Consider the following 21652-nt stretch of genomic DNA (forward strand, 5'->3'; position numbering starts at 1 on the left):
CCATTGAACCGCGCGAGAGAAGCTACACACTGGAGTAAGAAATCAACCCAAACCAATGACTACTGCGATCAGTGATACTAGTTTCGATTTCTGGCCTCATTTCAGTGCGCGATTTTTCCCGTGTGCGCGCTTTCGACGCGAGCCCTTCCGTTCCAATGGCTAACGCGCCATACCGGCAGACGGCAAATAGGTGAACACCGATCGCAATAAAACTTTGATCTCCCACAACACCTCACACCACAGCCGATAGGAACCGAGAGAACCTGATGCTGGTCTCTGCCGGGACCAGTTGCATTACCATGGAAACCGGCTCACTGATGAGGGAGCTTACGCTGAGCAACCACAGCACCGGGAACGGAACCATCCGGCCCATCGATGGGACACACGATCGGGATCGGGGTTTGTCCTACAAATACGCTGAAATAAGGTTAAATGCACCGGCAGCTTCGCGCAAGGGTCGGAAGGAATCATTTTCGATTTCAAGGCTTCCTGCGCCAAGGCTGTTGGGCCGTGAAAGTCTGAAATTGAAAATGCTACGCGAACCGTTGCATACGCTTAGTGCATGAGCCTTCGCTTGCCAGCATGCGCCCGGTACCCGGGTGCTGATAGCGGATGAGAGATTAAACTGTTTCTGAAGTTATTAAAGGGAAAGTGATGGGTTGGATGCTGGTATGCTTGCCGGTGGTGGTGGTGTTGGAGAAAGTAATCAACTCCGCGGTAGAACCAGTTTTTTTTCTGTTTTTTTGACCACGGCCCTTACGGTAAAAACGTGTAAAATGAGGAAAGAACCGTGCTCGGGCCTCGCGTAACTGTAAAGGCGTGCTTTCCGACGGCGTTTGCAAAATATTTGGCCCCCCTTCCCATCAGGTATGTCGGACATGAACTCGGACTCTCAGGCTATGCTCCAGAAAGAAAAGAAAGCCACCAGCTCGTTGTGACAAATTATTGCAAGATCGCTTCGATGCCATTGTTTTTCTTGCGCTGCCATTGTCGAAAGTTTCCGCCAAACCGATGATGGTTATCGATACCGCCCAAGACCCATTTTCTATTGCACGAGAGAAAAACAAAAGGGGGCGCCACAAACGGCCTCGGGTTGGAAATGGATCGGGCGCGAAAACGCGTGCCGTGTCGAAAAATTGTTAAAGTACTATCGTTTTCACAAATCCGGTAGCGTGACGCTCGCGACATCGTTTCCGCCCGATGGGAGGGTCCCAATTTCCTACACCCTAATTACGGAAAATCCCTCCCTCCAAAAAAAAAAACGCCCCAGCTCCAGTACAATTGGGCGTCATTAGCAACACTATCTCTGATCCCGAATCCGCGCTCGCCGCGTCCTTTCACTCTCAATGGCACCGCCATCGGGTAAGGTGTTTGGCATATATTTTCTGCTTGCCCAGATTCCGCCTCATTCGCGTACCGAACCACTCGAAGCCGGGCGCTTAAAGGTGCGTGAAAAATTAGGCGGAACCCTTTTAAGACTCCCGAAACGCAGTGCGGGCAGCAGTGCGAGTCGAGCCAACAGCTCACTGCTCGCTGATGCCGACTAATTTCACTCATTTCTTATTGTGAGCCGAAAATTTCACTCCATCGACCTTGATCTCCAAACCAAGCGCTCGTTCGGTGTCCCGGCTCCGGCGGAAACAGCCTGCTCTGGATTCGTCGCATTACGGGGATCTGTCACACCGTTGGCCACTGGATCCGGCCGTTGTCGACTGGCCAGGTGGCGAGTGAACGAGCCGCACAAGCTAATGAAGCGAAGCGGTGGCAACAAAGGCGCTGTGCGACACAAAACAAGGTACTCGAAACCCTTTGGTGGGGGTTTATGGCCACCCCACGGTCACGGTTCAGGTGATCCGCGCGCTAGAACCGAAGCACCACGCGAACCACGGTTTTGGTAGCTAACCTGCAGCCTTGTTTTGGACGCTCATTCCTCGCACTTTCTGCTTCACACATTATCCATCACAATCAATTGGCACACATTTTCGACATGTTTTCCTTTTTATTGCCACGGTCATGTGCAGTGCTCTCGATTTTAGCCACCCTATCCACCCGGGCGGGAATATTTGCTGGCGGCAAATTCGATCCCACCTAGTCGGGGCGTTTTTTTTTGTTTTTATTTTAGGAGCGACGATCGACAAGCGAAAACATGAATCTCGCGGCACGATCGCGCGATCGACCGGCGATCGGCAATTTAGGTTAGCTCGGAGAAAGGTGAGCTAATTAATTACGACCGCGTGGTTCCAGACCCCTTTCCGGGTGGAATGGGAACCAGTTAGCGATCCCGGGAAATGGGGGTCGTCGGCACGCTTCCGACTGGTTTGACAAGTTCCATCCTCTCGTGTGGCTCCTCGTAAAGGGACACCAATGCATCATGGCATCGTTTTGTGCAATCGTCGGAATGACGTTAAAAGAATTGGCCCCACCGATTGCAAAACGAGTGGAATCGAGTGACACGAGAAGCTGGCATTTCAACGCAAAGATGGCGAAGAAACGCCGAAAGCATAGTGTGGCCATAAATCGCGCAGACAGGGAGGAAAATCAAAACGAAACATTATCATAATCCATTCCGGGGGGCAGATTGCCGATTGAATGGGGCGGATTAAAAAATTAGCGAAAGCTCACCCTTACCATAGATATGGCAGACATGAAAAAGCCATAATTAGCGATGGCTCGGGTAGCTTTGGGTCGCGAAAAGCCAGCCCCCAGTCCAGGGCGCTGACAGCGTGAAGCTTTCGTCACAAAAATTGACCCACTTCTCATGCAAACACGGATGCTCTTTCCATGCTAACGATCTCGGCGTGGTTTTCATTTGGAATTGCACCAAATTCGCCTGTCGTCGTGAGTCGCCAAATCACGCCCCATCATCACTCAACCATCTCATTCTCATGAACCTTAATTTAAAAGCTGCAGCAAGCTTTTGCGATCGTCGTTGACGAGCGCTTGGAACGAATTCATTGATCGGTTTATGAGCTTGCTTTTTTTTCGTACTAGCAAATCGTTAAGGCGATCAGTTCTTTGAGTATCCAATACAGGTATATATTTTACCGAATGACTTGATCGTTATCTGGATCATCGTATCGTAAAATACATTCGACCCATCAAAGACAGCCGTTGTCTTGCAACGGATCGCCTCCTCCAGTACAAGCGCACCATTTAACCAGCTTATCATTCCCGTACCAGCAATCGACAACCTACAGCACCGGGCTCGGAACCGGCTGCTCCATATTCAACGCACCGTAATCACACCGCAGCAGCAGTCAGCACAACCGGCATCAAACTGGAAGCAGCTCAACCCGAACAGCAAACACAACTCGGAACGTGAGTCTTTAAGCCCACCGAATGGGGACAATTTTCCACCCACTTCCCGCTATGGTGCACGCGCGGCGACAGTGTTGTGATTGTTTTTCCTTCCCCAAATACCGGAACGTTCGAACGTAAATGTCTGTGTTACTGTTTTTCCACTGGCGCGAGATTCCACTGGCCACAAACCCACGAACGGAAAACGGTCCCGCCTCGATCGACAAACCGCGCTAACCTCACAACGTACCACCTGCGCGACTCTCCGTTAGCAATCCGCTTTTGCTCTGAGCCAACCACCGCCGATGTAGGTCCGCTTTGGCCGCACGCCCAACATGGAATGAACTTGACTTTGAGCGGCAGCTGTGGCGCGCTGTTTGCTGTTTTCCACCGTTCCCGGTTATGCTGCTGCTGCTGCTGGTGCTGGTGGGGGATCGATCGCAGCATGGCATGCTGCGTTATGTGGAAGCGCGATCGCTGAGGAGCGAATTTTCCATCTTCCGTCGCATTCTGATGCTCGCGGTAGAGCCGTGTGCCATACGCCGTCTGGATGGAAGTGGTCCCGGCTCGGTATCGCGCTGTTCCGGGAGCGATTTTCTTTCACTTACCGTAAATGCGAGCGAAAAATCGTTGCACCCTGCGAGGGAAAAGGCACTGTGATACGGTTTTTCCGCCCAGGTTGTTTGGCATGTAAAACCAATCGTAATCCGTGTGCGAAATAGCAATCAATGTCCTGCTAGGTTTCGGGAGGCTGAGCATTAACAATTATCTTTTTGAATTGCTTCATTTAAAGCATCTTCGCTTGTCTTTGATTCGTTCATTTTGTAAAGCTAACTCAATCGGTAAATAAATAAACACGGTGTGTTTCTTCTCGTGGAATGGCTGTAAAATGTACCAGATAGAGGGTCTCGTTTGTTTCAATAATCAAACCCAGCTTTGATTATGCTTTAAACAGGCGCCCCGACGAAGCAAACAACAAATCCGACATAACAACGTCTATTTGTACACTGTTTCGATACATAAATTATTGCCCCTGCAATCGCTTACAACAGAATTACGATCGAACATACGCTCGGGTCTGATATGAAGAAAGGTACCGATTGTAAATAGCAGTAATCAAAATGAGTCGGCCAGCGTTCTTCCTTCTTTTCATGGTCAACTGGTCCATCTGAAATCGACCGTGTAAGCACCGGCATCGCGTTGGCTTGCCATCGACCAGACCAGCCCGTTTACCGTTTATTTTGGGACTGGCAGTTGCTCCCGTGCGCCATTGGTGTAGTTTTAATTAAATTTTCCTGCGCGGATTCTAAGTACGAAAGTAGGTGCAACATGGCAATCATCGAACAGAACGGTGACGACGAGAAAGAACCTGACTGATTTATGATTTTAGACTTGCAGATCCGACGTGTCCAGAGCTTTTCCATTGGCTTGATGCTTTCCAGTTCCGATGTAGTAGACTCGCGGAAAACTTTCATGATTTTTCATCTACTTAGAAAAGGAGGTATCGAACGAGAGCGCCACAACGGGAAGCCAATGGGTAAGTAAAGCAAACACAACCATTGCACCTTCAGCTTGGCAGGTGCTGCGATTCTCGGCCCACGTTGGCCCGATCGGAACGGATCCAGTATGGCCCGCAATTGCCAATTACGGAATAGAGGTAACGCCGTGATTTTAGTGCGATCTTGCCCGTTTCCGTACACTTTCCTAATTGATCCTAACGAAAAAAAAAACCGTAGCAATCCTATCAGCCGTTTGGCGGTTGAGGAAAATTGTGGAACATCATCACGCATCATCACATGGATCGGTTCTCAAATCAGAAGATCTGCAACCGATCGAATGCTGGCGAGCAAGGTTGGTGTACTTTTTTTTCTGTTGTACAACTCACGTGAGTCCGTCTACGGGAAATAGTTGTACGCAATATTAAAAATTAGCCACACCGGGCAATTGAGATCCACGCAGAATGGTTTACCGTTCGGGAATATCGAACGCCTCGATCGAGTTGCGAGGAAGCCGGCTCGAGACGTTTAGGCGCTTACACCTTCCAAAATGCAATTTACTTCTCGAGGAAGAAAAAAAGCTCCCATGCGCCCTCTAATTTGTGGAATTACGTGTCCGACGAATTAAGCTCGAGAGCGCTTCTGTGCGGCGATTGAATCTAGGCGTGAACTACTCATGATACCATTAGTTAGATACCAAAGTCGGTTCTTGAACCGATGTCGTTCACCAGAACATATGATGTACGGGTCGAATTTGATTGCGCTCTAGTATTTATACTAATCTAGAACAATGCTCCCAGCGCCTTCGAAAGATTATCAATACCCCGGGCATCTAATTATATGCATTATCACTTGTTGTGGAAAAACAAACCATCGGTCGGCATTATTGCCATAAGTACACCAAAAGCCATGCACATAAAATATATACCATCTGCTTAAGAATGGCCCCCTACACCTGGCAAACGGCCACACCACCGGGCCCTGAGCGATTTCCCAGAACGCTTTTCCCGATCGAAACCACCGCCGATGGGCCATGTGCGGAAGTGATCTAGAAAATTTTTAATTTTCCACCTTTCCACCGATCGCGCGATCGTGGGACCACGTGCAGTGGAAGGTAAAACCGCATCGGAAATCCGTACCACCGGTGCTCCCCTAGGATCTATTCAAACAACACAAGCCAACTGTAACGATCCGAACCCGATTCCGCTAGGGGGTTTGGGGGGCAGAAAAACATTCTACCGATCGAATTTAGATAAATTTTAAGCAAACCCCAGCCCTGCCACAACCCAGAACTGTATCGCGCGATGTACAGTTTTTTTTCCTCGTTGCTTCCCTTAAGCGGTTAATTATGGAACTACGGTAGACGAATGGGGTGTTCACACTTTCCTTAGGCGCGTGGTTGGTTTTACTGGCTGCATACTTGCATGCGAAGAATGACCAGAGCTTTCCCAGTGACAGACTCGCAGGGAGTCACCACGTGACGGCTTTATGAATGGATGGAACTCAATTCGACCTGGTTGAGAACAATCCCATCCGTTAGCTGCTCCCAAAAGGACCACCTGCTGGCCACACATTCACGCAAAGGGCCACTCGAAACCGCCAATGCCCCAATCATCTTCACAGTTAAATGGTTTGATTGTTTTGACTACCAAACACTAAAGCTATTCCGAAAGCTGTGGTGATTATTTGATCACTCCTGTGTTTGAAAACACTCCGCAAACCATCGTTATCAGCAATTATTCACCTTTTTGGGTGTGATGAGGTTGTTTTTTTTTCACTCCCCGAAAACGATCATATTAATTCCGGTTTTTTGTTTGTCTTCGGGGGTTTGTGCGTGTGGAATCAATGATACTGACGAAAAGAAGGTCAGGAGCTTTTGGAAGAGAGTTATTGCCTGAGACGATGATGATGATGTTGTTGTTGAACATTCGAGCAATATTTTTTCAATTATTGTTTTCTTTTTTTCTGTTAACTCCTCCCAATTGGATGAATGTGGTTCGGGTATTTCGCAAGCAAAGAGAACCAAAGCTTATGTAAATGAAGTTCGCACAAATAAAGAAAGACCTATCATTTATATTAGACAATCAAATCGTTATTCACTTTTAGCTCGCCGGTTGTTAGAGGCATGATTTATTCATCGCTTTCCGGCAGGGGTGTGCCCGGGGTGGAAATTGCAATTTCAACCCGATTTCACTACACTCCCCGGAGTGCATCGCGTTTGAACTAATCAGGTCATCCCGAAACCCGGCCGAAATTCTCGTCAAATTATGCTAACCCACCACAGACAAACCAGATTTCGCATAATCCTACACACCTTCCATTCCCGTTGTGTCTCATTCTCACCTCCTTTCGCTTGCATCCCCTTGCCGATGGGGCTCGTTGGATCCCCAGGTCTTACACGTTCGCACAGCAGTTAGCTCGTAGTGTGCTCCAAAACCTTAATCTTCCTCGCGAGCCACATCGAACCGGGTGCACCAAAACCAATGCGAAACGGTTAATCGCTCACACCTGTAATGAGCGAGCGCGGGAAAACGGTGAACGAATCAGGCGAATCCCTAGCCTCACACGGGAAAAGGGCCCGACCAGGTGGCCAAACGCCTACAGAACACCGTGGCCGCTCGCCACGTGGTTCGGCCCAGCGAGAACGCGTCAAAGGGTGCACGCCGTAACAGGGCAGGCAGATCAATACCGATCGGGCATCGATAATCGAAATCATGCCAAACCCGGCTCTCCACCCACCCGTTAATGAGGGCGATAATTTATGCTATTTTCCTCGCATCATCGGCTCCACCCGCTGCCCGATGGAACGGCTCTGCGTAACCCTTTTCACCGCAAGCGATACGCTCCAAATCTAACCGGGAGCCGGGGGTTTTGGTTTTTCGGATGTTTGCGGTGCTGTCTTTCACGCCACTGCGCATTCGGTGGCCGGGTTGGATTCGATGAAACGAGAAAATGGCACGCAACTGGAGGCACGATTGCACGGCTATTAGGTAAATATTGTTTTCCTGCTCCGTTGCTCGATTCCGGCTCCTGGACCGGAAGCAAACAGGAAGCGAAACCGGTACGCGCATCGTGGTATCAATTTACGGTCAATTCACGAAGCGAAAATTATGCCATCAACCGTGCCACAGAACAGATTGATTTCAGTCGTTACACAATCGTTTATTCAGTTCGTTTATTGATAGAGAACACACGGCAGATTCCCGCCCAATGCTAGACGATACTTTTACTAAACCTACGCGATTCGGGGTCTTTTGGTTTTTTTTTCTTCGTAGCAAATGGATATAAATTAAGTTCATACACAACGTGTGTCTAAATTACTCTGTTTTGTCGATGTAAAACGCTGACCAGCTCGTTCCTGGTTACTGTTGAATTAAAATCTGTTGAATGCTCCGTTTGGAGTTCAACTCATAGATTGCTGAACATAAACCATCTAATAAAAAGTTTCGTCTAAAATTACACGATGAATGAATGATGATAAAGAAAGTTCGTACATACACCCATTCATAAGTTGGAGCTACATTTTGAAACTATCCAGTACGAGGAGCCAAACGAAGATGGTGAAAAAGGATTAGCCACACAACGGCAGCATGTCAATTGTGTTCGGCTACACTTTAAGGACACTTTTCGTGAGAAGATTTTCTATATGATTCCCAATACTGGCCCTAGTGGAGGATTTTGAAATTTGTTCCTAGTTTAAAAACACGACCCACACGAACTCGAAATATCGTACACGTTTCAATTGAACCATTTTTGTGCAGTAGACCTAATGGCAATTCATTTATCATATGCATTTCCGATCAAATACGCAAGCCTTACACGCTAGAAAGAATAGAAGAAGAAGTGCAGCTTAGGCCGCTTCGGGTTAGCAGGCTTGCTGGGCGATAGCCTTCGACTGGGGCTTTTGAATTGGCAGGAACAGCTTGAACTCCGCCGGCAGCTCGTCCTCGGAGTACAATCGATCGGAGAAGTACACGCGGCGTATTCGGCAGTTGGCGTGTATCTGCACACGCAACGTCTCCACGTAGTTCGTACCGTACGCACGGCGTGTGAAATCCGACAGATTGAACTGGATCTGGTTCCAGCCCTCATCGAGCCGCATCGGCATGGTACAGATGAATGGTTTAACGCGCGTTGTCGACTGGTAGTTGCTGGCCCGAAACCGTCGGCGTACGTTTTTATCGTCCAGCACCTGTTGAGAAAGTGAGAGAGGTGGCTGTTAGAAATCAAAACTCGCAAACCGGAAGAGGCTCTTTGTCACAGTTCAAGCTGATTGGCGATGCCATCGGAAAGCGAACTTAAATTAATTCATTTAGTGAAAGTCTGAAGCAAGCCAAACCGTTCCCAGACAGTGACCTACCGACGTCTTACCGGTGCGCCTGTTAACAGAACGGCCTACTGAGGCCTGCCAATACACGGCAAAAGACAGAAAGGGGGCAATGTTCGAATTAAAAAAAAACCCAATGGCTCCCCAAATGAAAACCCCAGGCAACGTTTGGCAAACATCGATTTTCCGCTTCTTTCCAGCCAGTTTTAGAGTTTCTGTTCAACGAACATATGCGAGAATAAAAAAAAAACCTAGGCAAATGTCCTTCATTTGTAAGCCTAGGTTTTAAATGCAGAAATAAATAATACGAAACTATAAGAGGTTTTCTGTTAATGTTTAAGACTTTTCCTCACGAATGTTCATTGAACCTTTCGAGAAAATGTTCTGCATTCCTGCCCTTTGTTTGCATTTCCCTCGTTCACTACGTGTGCTTTCGCATAGGCGAATGATTGGTTTGTTTTGACAACGGTCGCGACACTTTAGTCTAACGCCCTGTTGTTATGTTAAAATCATTGAACTTTAACATGCTAGTGGGTGTGGGAATCCCTCAGGGTGAGGGTTAGAAAAAAATCGTCCCCATCGTAAACCAATCAACACATAACGATGCAGCAAAAGACACTTTTTTACCGTAAACGTTAATTACAGCCAAAAGCCGGCTAGCACGTGTGCTATTGTTAGCGTACACAACCGGCGTTTACTCACCTGCACCTCGAACGTGAAGTATTTCTTCAGATTTTTGATAATCATCACCAGAAAGGGCAACTTTATGCCGAGGGTCTTTTTGGGGTCCGCCGGGCAGGTAATGTACGTCGTGCTAACGTTGGTGCCGATAATTTCCAACACCAAAGACTGGATGTCCTGGTCGGTGATGCGCTTGATGTGCCCATTGCGGACCTTTTTGTCCCAGATTTGGAGCGGTTTGCTACCGATACTGTACAGTATCGACAGGAAACCCGACTGAAAAGTGTTTTTGAACATCCTCCAATCGACTGGCACCTCGAAAAACACGAAAATTTAGCTAATCGCGGCACGGACGAAAATTCGCGGGCACTTATGTTGACGATATTAGAAACATAAACAAAAAAAGTTGTCGTTTGAGCACCGTTGACATGACGCGAGAAAGAGAAGCATGTACTTTGACAGAAGAGCTCTCTCTCTCTCTCTCTCTCTCTTTTGCGTAATTTGCTCACTGTACTGTACTATGCAGAGAACAAGTACATTTTAAATTGATTTAAATTGAATGTGCTAAACTTAAACATACTATCTAAACATAAGCAAAAGAGATGAACATAAAAAATCAGGATTTCGAAAGTCTGAAAAAGTACATTTGACAATACAGACTAAAATGTCCTTGCTGCGGTTTAAAACAGCCGTTGAAGCAGTGACGATGTGATAGGGAAAATATTTGTCGTTCAATCAATTATTTAATTCAAAAATGTTGCTGAAAATAATTTACCTACAACTTCGAATTAGTAATACACCTTTACGGCAATCTCGGTAGCATGCAGCTTCAAAAATCAATTGAAATTTAACCAATTCCATACTTAAGTGCGTGAAAAATAGCAAAACCACTACTTTATTCTTTTTCCTTAATTAGTCAACGTAAGCACCTCACAACCCTCACTCGTTATCAAAATAGTATGCTCACACTGAGCGCTACGGGCGTTATCTACTGATACAGCCGTCCAAGCATCTTCAAGGATTTCCGCCTCAGCTGAACCTAACGTTAGCACCGGCTCTATGGTAAAGGTCATGCCCGGAATCATCACACCAGGATAATCATTATCTGTAAAAGAAGCAACACATTTACAGCACATGGTATGGGCAGCTACTGATTTCCTTTTTTGAGGATTTTACCAAAATGAAGTATATTAGGCGGCCCATGAAAATAGCTCCCGATTCCATGGCCAGCGAAAGCAGGCATCACAGTAAGTCTTTTACGTTTGGCAAATTTTTCAATCGCTTTCCCGATTACACATATTGGTTGTCCAGGACCGCAACAAAGGATCGCTTCGGCAAGACATTCTTCAGTACTCTCTACCAAATATCTTCCTCGATCATCCACGTTTCCTACGAGTACGGTCTTGGAGCAGTCTCCATGATATCCGTTGAAAAACACCGTTACGTCTATGTTGACGATGTCTCCATCGTGCAATTTTCGATCGTCTGGAATCCCATGGCATGCGACATTGTTCACGGAGGTACAAACGGATTTCGGAAAACCCAAGTATCGAAGAGGAGAGGGATAGGCATTCGCCTTTATGGTTTCCTCGTGAACGAAGCCATCGATTTCGTCGGTTGTAACACCAACCTGGGGAAAAACAAATATGGTTAACGAAAATTAAATGCATCCTTCACATTGCAGCTCACCTTTGCAAAGGAACAAGCCCGATTCAAAATTGACGCTGCAAGAACACAGCTCTCTTTCATACCATTTATCTGTTTGAGGGATTTAATCTCAGGTTCTCCTTCACCGGCGCTTGGTGAATTACGGACGAAAAAGTAAGGAGGTTTGACAATGTGGTCTGGCACATGTCTCTCCGAAGACACATGTCCTAGTTCGGTAATAACATTACATTTTCCAAGGTCGAAACTGAAAGAAAAACGATACAGAATTTGGAAACCCATTTCAATACATTAAGAAAAACTTTAGAGCATACGTTTTCTTCCACCCAAATATAGTCCTGCATGAGGAGCTGTTCCATACGCAAAATCCTTGTTTTAAAAGCCTGGCACTTTGAAACATCATTAAATTAGAAATACATAACTTTTCGATAAAAATACACTCACTCCGTTTGATTTGTTATTGTTTACAATAAAATTCATGTTATTGTTGTTGTTTCATAATGTGACAGTTAGGGGTCGCCTTAGCATTTTGGTTTATATTACCCGGTGCACGTCTTTCACAAATGATAAGTATCGGGATGTCTGTTCAATTTAAAATCGATATTGGTTCTATATTATTCAACTTGTGACTAACTTCAAGCAATTAACTATCAAAGCATTTCTTTTTACGAGACATGTGCTTACTGAAAATGTAAATCCATGGGTTCTTTTATTGGAAAGAATAGATAAGAATTGTTACAATTATTATCATGAACTGGGTGTCTAACGCAAACAATCACATGCCTCAATAACCTTAAGCTTATATTGCTGAATGTTCGTTAAAGGACATTATAATTGAAGCAAGTTTTATTTCATGGCATTCCTAACAGTATTCGCACTTTTCTAAAGAACAGTTCAAAATGGGCATTTAAGGTTACAAAACGCTACAGAAGAAGCCACGTGTGGGCCTCATACAAAACCTGTAAACAAGACCGCGTTAAATAAAACGAGGAAAGGGCGCAGCTTCTTCTAAAATTACATCATCAGCACTAATCTAATAACACGAGCGAGCGAGCGACACAAATGTAGAACACGGCTGTCATGCCACCGTGAAACAATATACTTAACTTGCTGTTTTATGCTGCTGCCTGAACAGCTTCTCGAACCCGGCTCTTGGAGCTGAAATTATGTGCCTCTATCATTTCACTGCCACCCAGCGTATGCCCGCCGGCAACCGGTGCATGTTTCAGAATCTAACGGACGCTGGCGAGGGTGTAAATGAAATCGTTCCGCGTTGCCATCCGCCCGACGGAACCGCGCGCGCAAAACGAGTGCACTGAAAATTGAACCCGACATGCCGCTGCGCGCTCGATCCTAAACTTCGCATTTTATTATTATGTTTTACTTACTTCAGTTTCTTTTATTGCGGCTGATGATTACAATTACATTATTACTGTCCTCCGCACATTATAGCTTTTGATCGATAGCGGTTCCGCGCCTCGTCACGACGTCTTTTAAAAGGTGCGTAGCTAAGGTAGGGTCTTCTTCATCGCGACCAGGGAACCGAAGGTGGCGCATATGGCGGCAGAAATGGGCTACGGACACTCGACCACGGACCCGGTGCACGCCAGTGTCTAGCTTCCGCTGGCATCCGGCCAGGAGATGTCCAGCAGCGCGTTCCGCCGGACTAATTATAAGCCACGCACGGCCTGCGTCTGCTGCACTTTGCTCATCAACGCGTTATTGCATTTTTAATGAGCCGATGCGCTGAAACGAGTTGCCAGCGTACGCGGCCAGGACGAGGATCAATCGTGGGAGCAGCCCCGTGTGTTGCTAGCAGGTCAACGAGACTATTACCATGCGATCGTGAGCTGGAAAGTGTTTTGTTTGACCACGCGCAGAAACCCCGCAGGCTTATTTTTACTAAGCAGGACGGTGCAGTTCCAATAACTTCCCGACCTTGCAAAAAGGTCACGTTCTATGGAACGGACACCGAGGTTTCTTTATAAGCCTTCGCGAGCGACTCATCTTTGACCATTACAGTTCTTTTTCAGCATTCTCCGCATGTGCTTCCACGATTAACAATGAACTAGCGACCAGTGGGAACTGTGCCCTCATGGGTTGAAGCCCGTCCGATCGTTCTAGATGGCACCGTTAGCCACCGGCAGATTTTATTGTCCCTCACCGACGGAAAGAAAAAGAAAATTACCCCTAACAGTGGGTCGTCGGATGCGATCATGGATGAGCAACTGATGTGACGACGACTGCTACCGATGCATACTCTCAGTGCTCGCGCTTCCGATCGAGGCCACAATCAGAATCAGCACACCAGCCACCAAGGCTCGGGTGGAGCCTTCGCTTTTACGATCCTTCGTACCCCACGGTACGGTGAACTAGTTTCATCTGGCGTATTAGCACCAACCCCCGGGACCGGATTGCACCATTTTGCGTGCACACACGATTACGCACCGGTTCGGGGCAGAAAGGGTTTAGTGCTTGGCATAAAAATTCCACACGGCTTTGGTGCACTTTTTCTGCCCAACCAAACAGCCCCACTCGGTTGGTCGATTCTCGGCCAACACTTATCATCTATTTTACGCCAGCTGAGCCACGCTTAACGTTCTACTACATGTGCAATAGCGGCGCTTAGGCGCGGTGCTGTTTCGCTAAGCCACGCTTTCTCTGCACGTGGTGAACGATCAGTTCGGCTGCGAGGATCACGAGAGAGCTCACCATTCCACCTGCAGTTTTCGCGAGGGAAACGAATTAACGAATAGAACCGCACACCCACAGAACGCGCCCACTTACCACCTAAAATGGTGAATGGGGTCGCAACTCCTGCGAGCACGACGGCGTGCACGATCGGTCCGGCTTGGCAGGGTGGCATTTCGTGGTGGTACGTTTTTAGCAACCGCCGAATTATGCCCACTTCCGTCGCCCGAGTCAACCTGCGTGCGGGAATAGAGCCAGAAAAAAAAACTCACTTGATCACGGTGTGGATCAATTTCTTCGCTTGCTCCTTCTCATGTTGGTAACGACAAATTTCTCACGTTAATTTGAACTGCTTCGTGTACATGCTGCCCCTCGGTAACACGAAACTCATCAATTTTAGCTCACTGAATAGCCCTTGCATCTTGAGTTCCAGGCCGTTCAGTTCCGGTCCAGAAGCGAATGAAACGAAACGTAAGGGGTCAACGAAAGCTCAGATGATACGGCACACCAGGATGGATCAATCGACTGCTCGGTGATCGATCCTGGTAATGCGACACCCATGGTGTGGGTCTCCCAATTTGCTTCTTACCGTTCGTAGTTCGCAAATTTCATCCGCTTCGAGGTGGCGAGCGATCTCCCGGAAGGCTTCAGTCAGCTCACAGTGGAAAGCGAAACCACCCCGTTTTAGCAGCCGAACAGCTGTGCTAACCTCCGCATACACCGGTCGCTGTGGATGGGAGGAAGATTAACCCATTTTCTGGGTGCGATTGAAGTCGCTTAAGCCACGGGAAGCATACCTGTTTGGGGTTGAGTTTCCGTACGCTGGCTAGCGTCTCGTTGTCCTACGATCACGCGGCGGTTAAATAGGTTAAATTGTCGCGATTAAACTACACGATCGTGTGTGCGATCATCTCACCTCGGTAAGGGCTCGATTGTAGGAGTCATCGTTAAACACCACCGATAGTGGGGCTTTCGCCAGTTGGTCGATCGTTTGGGGACCCTCATTGGTGCCACTCAGCAACTCTCCGACGATCGAGGCGGCGTAGTAGTTGTACAGAAGGAAATTCATCAGCAACACTGCGTACAACACTAGCCGCAGGGGAAACCTGGCAGATGTCTGCGTTGTGCCCTGTTGGGCGATCAATCCGATCATGTCGATCAAACAGTGATCGAGGGAGAACGATGGCTGCTCGGTGCCCGCGAATTGCAATGCCAGCAGCACGAGAAGCAGAAGTAATGCGGTCGCATACCACACGGTGTTAGTGAAAGGTGATAAGTAGTTGGTGTCTCGGGTTGCACCGCTTAGTTCCGCTGTTAGGCGAAAAATAAATCCCAACCTGGAACCGCGTGGGTATGACGCATGAGTAATGGTGAGTTCCTTAATAAAGATATGTGCTGTTTTAAAATACCTATAGTTCCAGCTTTGCAGAATTATTGTCACATTTAAAGGTGGTTCCCTCAGGCTTTGTAGAAGTCCCGAACCTACAACATCGTATTGATGTATTTTTTCCATCACGTCTCGCGTGGATAGTTCAAAATCTACACTGGAAATGAAAAGTTTCATTTGTGGTTACAGCGCAATTAAGAAAATGCTTCAATTCTTACGAGAAGTTATGCACTTGTTGCAAGAAAGCCAGCAACGAAAGATGAAACTTTGCATGGTCTAGTATATTTTTAGAAAGCTCATTAGCTTCCTTCGCACTCATTTGTGATTTATCAGAAAATGGAGCTGTTTGCTGTTGAAATGGAGGTGGTATTAACTAAAATTGTATGCATATAGCAATAACGTATTCCAAAAAGAAATAATTGCTTACCAACAGTAAACCTCGTAGGGTCGATTGATGAAAGTTTGCTCTAATTTTGTTTCTGTTATACCCAGGAATGATGTTAAGCCCATATCCTTGCTTCCAGTGTCCAAGTTTAGTCGTGAGAACAGGTTTACCGGCACCGCTGTTTCTCGCGTAAAGATCTACAACATGATAGATCGAATCGTTGGTTCCTTCCTGAATCCATACCACATCTGAGTCCATTCTGAGCCAGTTCATATGGTTTAAATGTGGAAAATGGTCTACAGAGTTGTTGAAATCGGCAAACAAAATCCACGAATAAGATGCACTAAATTTTCCGCCTGTGCCAATCTACAAGTGCATATTTTGGATTGTTTATATAGGTAATCTATGCGACACACAAAAGTTAGTTACCAGTTCCAAATTTGCAAGAAGGTTCGGACAGCTAACATCAGCCACAATAACCATCTGTTCTGTTAGGAACGATCCAACAGATGTCCATTCACAAACGGCCTGGTTTCGAAAGCAATGCTTCGGTTGTATATAAAGATCACTGAACATAAACGATCTAGCGAGTAACATAACCTCTAAAAGTATATCAAAAGGGATTTAACATTTTATAATTAGTAGACATGATCTGTTATACCTTCGTCACATCCCAAAAACAATGCTTTCTTAGAATTTTTGTATGATAAAACATCCCGTAGCATTTCTACGTTAACACTACCAGTCCACGATGGCGCCAAACAAAGCCCAATAAATACCACGTAAAACAATGCCATGTTTCGCTTCCTGGAACTGTTTCCGTATTGTTTGAACAAATCGCATGGAATGACACTGGAGACTAGAAAAACAGCCCTTAAATCTTGTCCATAATTGCAATGTTTAATTAATAATTTCCATGTTAAGCACACCGAAACGTCAATCAAAACCGGAATAACATGACGAAAGCCGTATTAAATTTGCATCCAGCGATTTCCACGATTGTTGCACGGACATTTCATGAATAAATTAAGCCCCTCGTTTATGTTTTGCTCATTTTCCTCTTCACTAGAATCTTATCGATCATGGTTATTGGACTTTTACGACACATAATGATGCTGTTTTGCGGTCACTCTTTACATTCATCTTGCACCGCGGCACAAAAGCAAGCTAGAGAGAGCAGCGGAACAAGCCAAATTCACTAGCTGAAAATAAAAACCCAACTCCACCCGGTGTCGCAAGCTGTCGACAGTCGCTGTACGTGAGGCTGTTACTGCCGTAACGGGTCCGCAAGGCCGATCGTTCCCCTGCGACGGCTTTCCCGTTTTTCCACCAGATAAATTAACCCGGATAGTGCAAAACCGGCTGCAAAAAAAAAAGAAATAAGCAACCCCCCCAAAAAAACACCCAAAACCATTAGCATCGCTTTGACAGGCGGCGTATTTTGGGGCCACCTTGGTGGGATTTTACAACCTCCTAATATAATGAACGCCAGCGAAACCTCGGTCAGCGCCACCGAGTAGACCGTTGCACTTCCCTGGCAGATCGGTTTGGCTATCTTCTGGATCCTATAAATCCGCTTTACGACGCCCGTTTCCTGTGCCCGCATCAACCTGGCGTGTGGAAAAAGAAAGCAAAACGTGAGCTGCAGAAACCCGCCGACGGGCAGAAGCCGACGACTCACGTGATTTTAAACATCTCACTGTACATGCTGTGTTTTGGCAGGACGAATGCCATCACGCGGATGTCATACTTGTACAGACCCTCGACCTGCGTACGAACAATCGACCGGTTGTCAATCGATCGAAACACCCCACGCACAAAAGCTCACCGTCCGAAGCTCGCATATCTCGTTGGCGGTGAATTGGTTGGCGATCGTGGGATAAACCTCCGTCAGCTCGCAATGCAGCACGTGGCCACCGCGTCGCAGATAAGGCACCGCATGCTCAACGTCCGTAAACAAGGGCAGCTCATCGGGCGATCGTTCCAGAACCGCTTTTCGATCGTGCATGCGCGTGCTGTACGGTAGCGTTTGCTCCTGCAAAAAAAAAAAAAAACAAACGGGAACGAGAGAACGATCATTCAGACCACCCATATTGAAGGGCTCGCGCCACAACCAACCCGCAGCAGGATGCGATGATAGCCGGTGTCCGTCAGGGAAAGCTTCAGCGGGCTGTCGATCACCTGCGCGATCGTCTCCGGACCGATCATCTTCGCGCTCAGCAACCCGCTGACAACCGTCGAGGTGTAGTAGTTGTACAGCACCAAATTAGCAACCAGCAGCACCATGACGGCGATGCGTGCCGGTACGCAACGTGAAACGTGTGGGACGCCCTGTTGGGCCACGCATGACACCACGTCCAGCACGTACGCCATAATGGCGCGAGTTGGCTCCACGTTTCGATGGGCCCACCGTTCGGAACACCGGGCCAACCGCCTTAGCACCACCACCGACAGGGCGACCGAGAGAAGCAGCGCGATCCAGACGGACGTCGAAAATGGAGCGACGAAGCCGTTTCCTTCCGATTTGCTGCCAATGTCCGGTGTGATTTTGTAGATGAAACCAGTTCTGCAAGATAGACGGTTCCACGAGAGCCACGTTGGTTTATTGGGCGATGGGTTTTGGTTCGCTTGTTTGGTGCTCACTCGAACGCCCAGCTGTAGTGGATCGAGTCCAGTTCCGGCTGGCGACTCAACCGCATGATGATGCCCGTCGCGGCGACATCCGTTTCGTGGCGTTGTACCACCCCAAGCAACCCTAGTCGATAGCCCGAACGAAGCCGGCCCGCCCATCCGCGTGTTGGTCGATATTTTATGCTAAAGGGACACATGGGAAATGATGGCGTGAGCTGGCGTCGCGTGGTGAGCGCGAGGAAAAGCTTACGTAAAGTTGTGAAAATCTCGCAACACCACCAGCAACGCGTAGTGATACTTGACGAAGGCCACTATGCCTTTTGTGAGACCGGGTTCGCTAAGCAGCCCATCCACCATGTCGGAGGTGACGTTCTCTCGATCGATCTGGGAGAAGTTCAAACAGATGTTGAGGTGAAGGTATCCTTATGCATTATCTTACACGTTGATTTGGAAAAACTAGTGCTCTGTTTTCCCCAAAAACCAAGGCTCACTCACCACTGTGACTCCACGCAGCTGTAAGAAGTTAAAGTTCTGACGTGTCCTGTATGCGCTGTAATTTGTCGTCAAGGTGAATCCAACACCCTGTCGCCAACTACCGAACCACGACTGGTATATGTCCTTGCACAGGTGTCGTCCCTTCGCGTACACATCGAACAGGTCGTACTCGTCGGCTTCCGGGCGCTGGACGGCCGTTAGCAAGTCCGTGTTCATTTGAATGCCCCGAGTTTGCCAGAGCGTGCTTTGGATCGCTGCTTGGGAGGCGTTTCGAGCCACCAAAAGCCAGCTGACGGTGTTGTTTAGATACCGGTGGGTTGAAACCTGCAACGAGATACAGGTGAGCTTGCGTAAAGAACACTCCTTTGGAGCATTCAGTACCTCGTCCAGCAGCCTAGAAGACCCAGGACACGTGAAGTCGATCACGGCGCACAACTTCGCGTGCTGACGGTGTGTAAATATGTCGGTTACAACCGGCCAACCACCGTTCGTTGAGGTTATATCGATAAAACGAACCGCCGCGCTTGCAACGGTTCCAGCTACCTTCAGTACGGCCACCCGATCTAGTCCTTGCGATGGCTCAGAAGCTATGCAATCGAAGATGACGGCGTGTTTGCAGTGTTTCAACACCAAAAAGTCGACCAATAGTCGTTCGTGGGATGTCTCCGTGGCTTCTAAAGCCACAAGGAGCCCAGCTACGATCAACAGCGCACGGATAAACCACATGTCCTGTTGTTTAGGCTTCAAACACGGAATAAGGACCTTACCGGTTCGGTTAGGACCCTTTACTCGTCGCACCATTACCGATGATTGGCGGGCTAAACCTACAGCATAATTTATTCAACTCCCGCGCACGTTTGATGGGTCTGGTGACGCTGATAGACAAGTACGAGCCACCGCTCAGTTTGTGTAAGGAATTACGAACCCAAAGCAACAACACGGACCGACTCACCGCACCGCATGGCAGGCTTTTTATCATACCACACATGCTCGGATGCAGCTGTTGATGGGATAATAATGGTAGCCCCGATTGAGATAATGGGACCAAAACCGGACCGGTGTCACGTGACCTTCCCGAACAACGGTGGAGTGTCTAGCCGCAGATCTACCCTTCACAGCAGCTTCCCCACGGCCCGAGCTCGAATCTGGAGCAGGTCCCATTCGCCGGCACACGGCATTCGGTGCGCATTTTTGCACGCCTTTCAGCGCCATGTGTCGCTCGAAATTCACCGCAAAATCGCCCGTTGGCGTCCTTCCTGTGTGAACACCTTGGGAGGAAAACCCCTTTTCAGGGGAACCAACGAACCGTGCGCCCAGCGCTCAATGTGAGCGGATGTGAGTTTGCGGTGAGAGTAATAAAATTATAATGTTTATTATGCATCCTTTTGTCTTCGCTCAAACTCGCGAAGTCTCCGTGTCATTGACGCCGTCTGGCTCGGTAAAAAGGGAGCTTGATCGTGCGATTTTTTTTGTTGTTGTTGCTGTTGCGAATCTTCAACATCAACTCACCTTGAGCATTGAGACACGCCACCAGCGACCACTCGACTTTTAGCAGGTTTCCCGCCCAAGAAACTGGGCTGCCCGCCGCACTGGGCAGGTGAGTGAATGCATCGCTGTCTTCTTGCTGTTCTTCTGCTTCCACCCTTATGTGACATTGTGCATAATTACACGCAAACCGGTGGCCGAGGATCAGAGCGAGCAAAAAGGGCTCACTATTAAGCATGCAAATGTAATGTGATGTAAGCGCTAGGTGGGGACTACATTTGCATCCGATCCGGGCGAGCGAAGATGATCGACAATGACGATCTAGCACGATCTTGTATTTTTTTTTTGTTGACGCTGTATATCACCGTTGTCGAGCAGCTACCACACGGTCATAGCCCCAACGGTCATTAAGAACAGCTTCTATTGCACCCGAACGCTTGCGCACGGTCCTAAGGGGTCCTATAAAAAGTAGTTTTACCCCCGGTTGGTAAATTACAGACCAGCGGCGGGTCTCATCCGTCATCTTTGCTGGCACCTCGTGACCGCAGCAATTGTGGGGCATCGCTGGACGATTTAGTGTAAATGAGAAGTCATCCCCCGTCGTAGCCCAACCGACGCATTCGACGCATACGGTGTTATGGGAGAGTGATTTTCCCGGTTCGCACGGAAGCGCGCTCGTTTGTGTATGGGGTTTGGGGGGAGTGCGATAATTCTCATTGTGTCTGGGGTTTGCTCGGGCGACGCAACGTTCCGGAAAGTGGACTCGTTCCTCGCTGGACTCGCGTGGGGTGGAATTAAAGGAACATGCGAGCGAAGAGCAGTGGCGTGGTTTGGATAGAATGTAGAGCCGGAAAATTGCGATGGCCATCGTAGGTCCCGGGGGCTGGCATTCCGCGAGCTGAGGCGGAATACCGTTTCGTTCGTGCTCGAAGTATTTGTGTCAAGTGCGCAGACCGCCAGGTGACATTCGTCTGGATGCGTGTCATTCTTTCCCACACGTGCGCGTGGCGCGTGATAGGATCCGTTGATCCTGAAAGCTCGCGCTCTCTCTCTCACGCAGGCCCTTATTTTCCACCCCACCGAATGACACGTTTGGCTTAGCGAAAGATAAG

The 21652-nt window shown here is 48.0% G+C and overlaps 3 protein-coding genes across 3 annotated transcripts; all 3 read right to left on the minus strand.

The window, feature by feature from the left end:
• Nucleotides 1–8658: 8658 nt before the first annotated feature.
• Nucleotides 8659–10098, minus strand: LOC128723253 (cilia- and flagella-associated protein 20). The gene is made up of 2 exons (XM_053816973.1): nucleotides 9823–10098; nucleotides 8659–8985 (listed from the first exon to the last, which is right to left on the minus strand). The coding sequence occupies exons 1-2, from the start codon at nucleotides 10096–10098 to the stop codon at nucleotides 8659–8661; spliced, it is 603 nt and encodes a 200-aa protein (XP_053672948.1).
• Nucleotides 10099–10709: 611 nt separating this feature from the next.
• On the minus strand, nucleotides 10710–13563 carry LOC128723910 (methionine aminopeptidase 1D, mitochondrial). The gene is made up of 4 exons (XM_053817675.1): nucleotides 13487–13563; nucleotides 11491–11713; nucleotides 10978–11431; nucleotides 10710–10906 (listed from the first exon to the last, which is right to left on the minus strand). The coding sequence occupies exons 1-4, from the start codon at nucleotides 13561–13563 to the stop codon at nucleotides 10710–10712; spliced, it is 951 nt and encodes a 316-aa protein (XP_053673650.1).
• A 528-nt stretch (nucleotides 13564–14091) lies between these two features.
• Nucleotides 14092–20573, minus strand: LOC128723911 (ionotropic receptor 75a). The gene is made up of 13 exons (XM_053817676.1): nucleotides 20565–20573; nucleotides 19056–19379; nucleotides 18811–18944; nucleotides 18573–18743; nucleotides 18048–18495; nucleotides 17758–17964; nucleotides 17611–17696; nucleotides 17400–17539; nucleotides 15074–15468; nucleotides 14955–14999; nucleotides 14877–14884; nucleotides 14254–14393; nucleotides 14092–14186 (listed from the first exon to the last, which is right to left on the minus strand). Exons 1-13 carry the CDS (start codon nucleotides 20571–20573, stop codon nucleotides 14092–14094), a joined length of 2202 nt encoding a protein of 733 aa, XP_053673651.1.
• Nucleotides 20574–21652: the final 1079 nt, after the last annotated feature.

Source organism: Anopheles nili, chromosome 3 (assembly GCF_943737925.1).
Source record: "Anopheles nili chromosome 3, idAnoNiliSN_F5_01, whole genome shotgun sequence".
In the NCBI taxonomy this organism is placed as follows: Eukaryota; Metazoa; Arthropoda; class Insecta; order Diptera; family Culicidae; genus Anopheles; species Anopheles nili.

Excerpts from the sequence above, each read along its gene's own strand:
- LOC128723253 (XM_053816973.1), bottom strand. The coding sequence starts at position 10,098 with ATGTTCAAAAACACTTTTCAGTCGGGTTTCCTGTCGATACTGTACAGT. Across the intron at positions 8,986-9,822 it reads ACTTCACGTTCGAGGTGCAG|GTGCTGGACGATAAAAACGT; the intron begins GTGAGTAAACGC and ends CTTTCTCAACAG.
- LOC128723910 (XM_053817675.1), bottom strand. The coding sequence starts at position 13,563 with ATGAGGGCACAGTTCCCACTGGTCGCTAGTTCATTGTTAATCGTGGAA. Across the intron at positions 11,432-11,490 it reads GGGCTTGTTCCTTTGCAAAG|GTTGGTGTTACAACCGACGA; the intron begins GTGAGCTGCAAT and ends GTTTTTCCCCAG. Across the intron at positions 10,907-10,977 it reads GCCTAATATACTTCATTTTG|ATAATGATTATCCTGGTGTG; the intron begins GTAAAATCCTCA and ends CTTCTTTTACAG.
- LOC128723911 (XM_053817676.1), bottom strand. Across the intron at positions 18,496-18,572 it reads CACTACAGCTGGGCGTTCGA|AACTGGTTTCATCTACAAAA; the intron begins GTGAGCACCAAA and ends TCTATCTTGCAG. Across the intron at positions 15,000-15,073 it reads ACAATCGAGCCCTTACCGAG|GACAACGAGACGCTAGCCAG; the intron begins GTGAGATGATCG and ends GCGTGATCGTAG.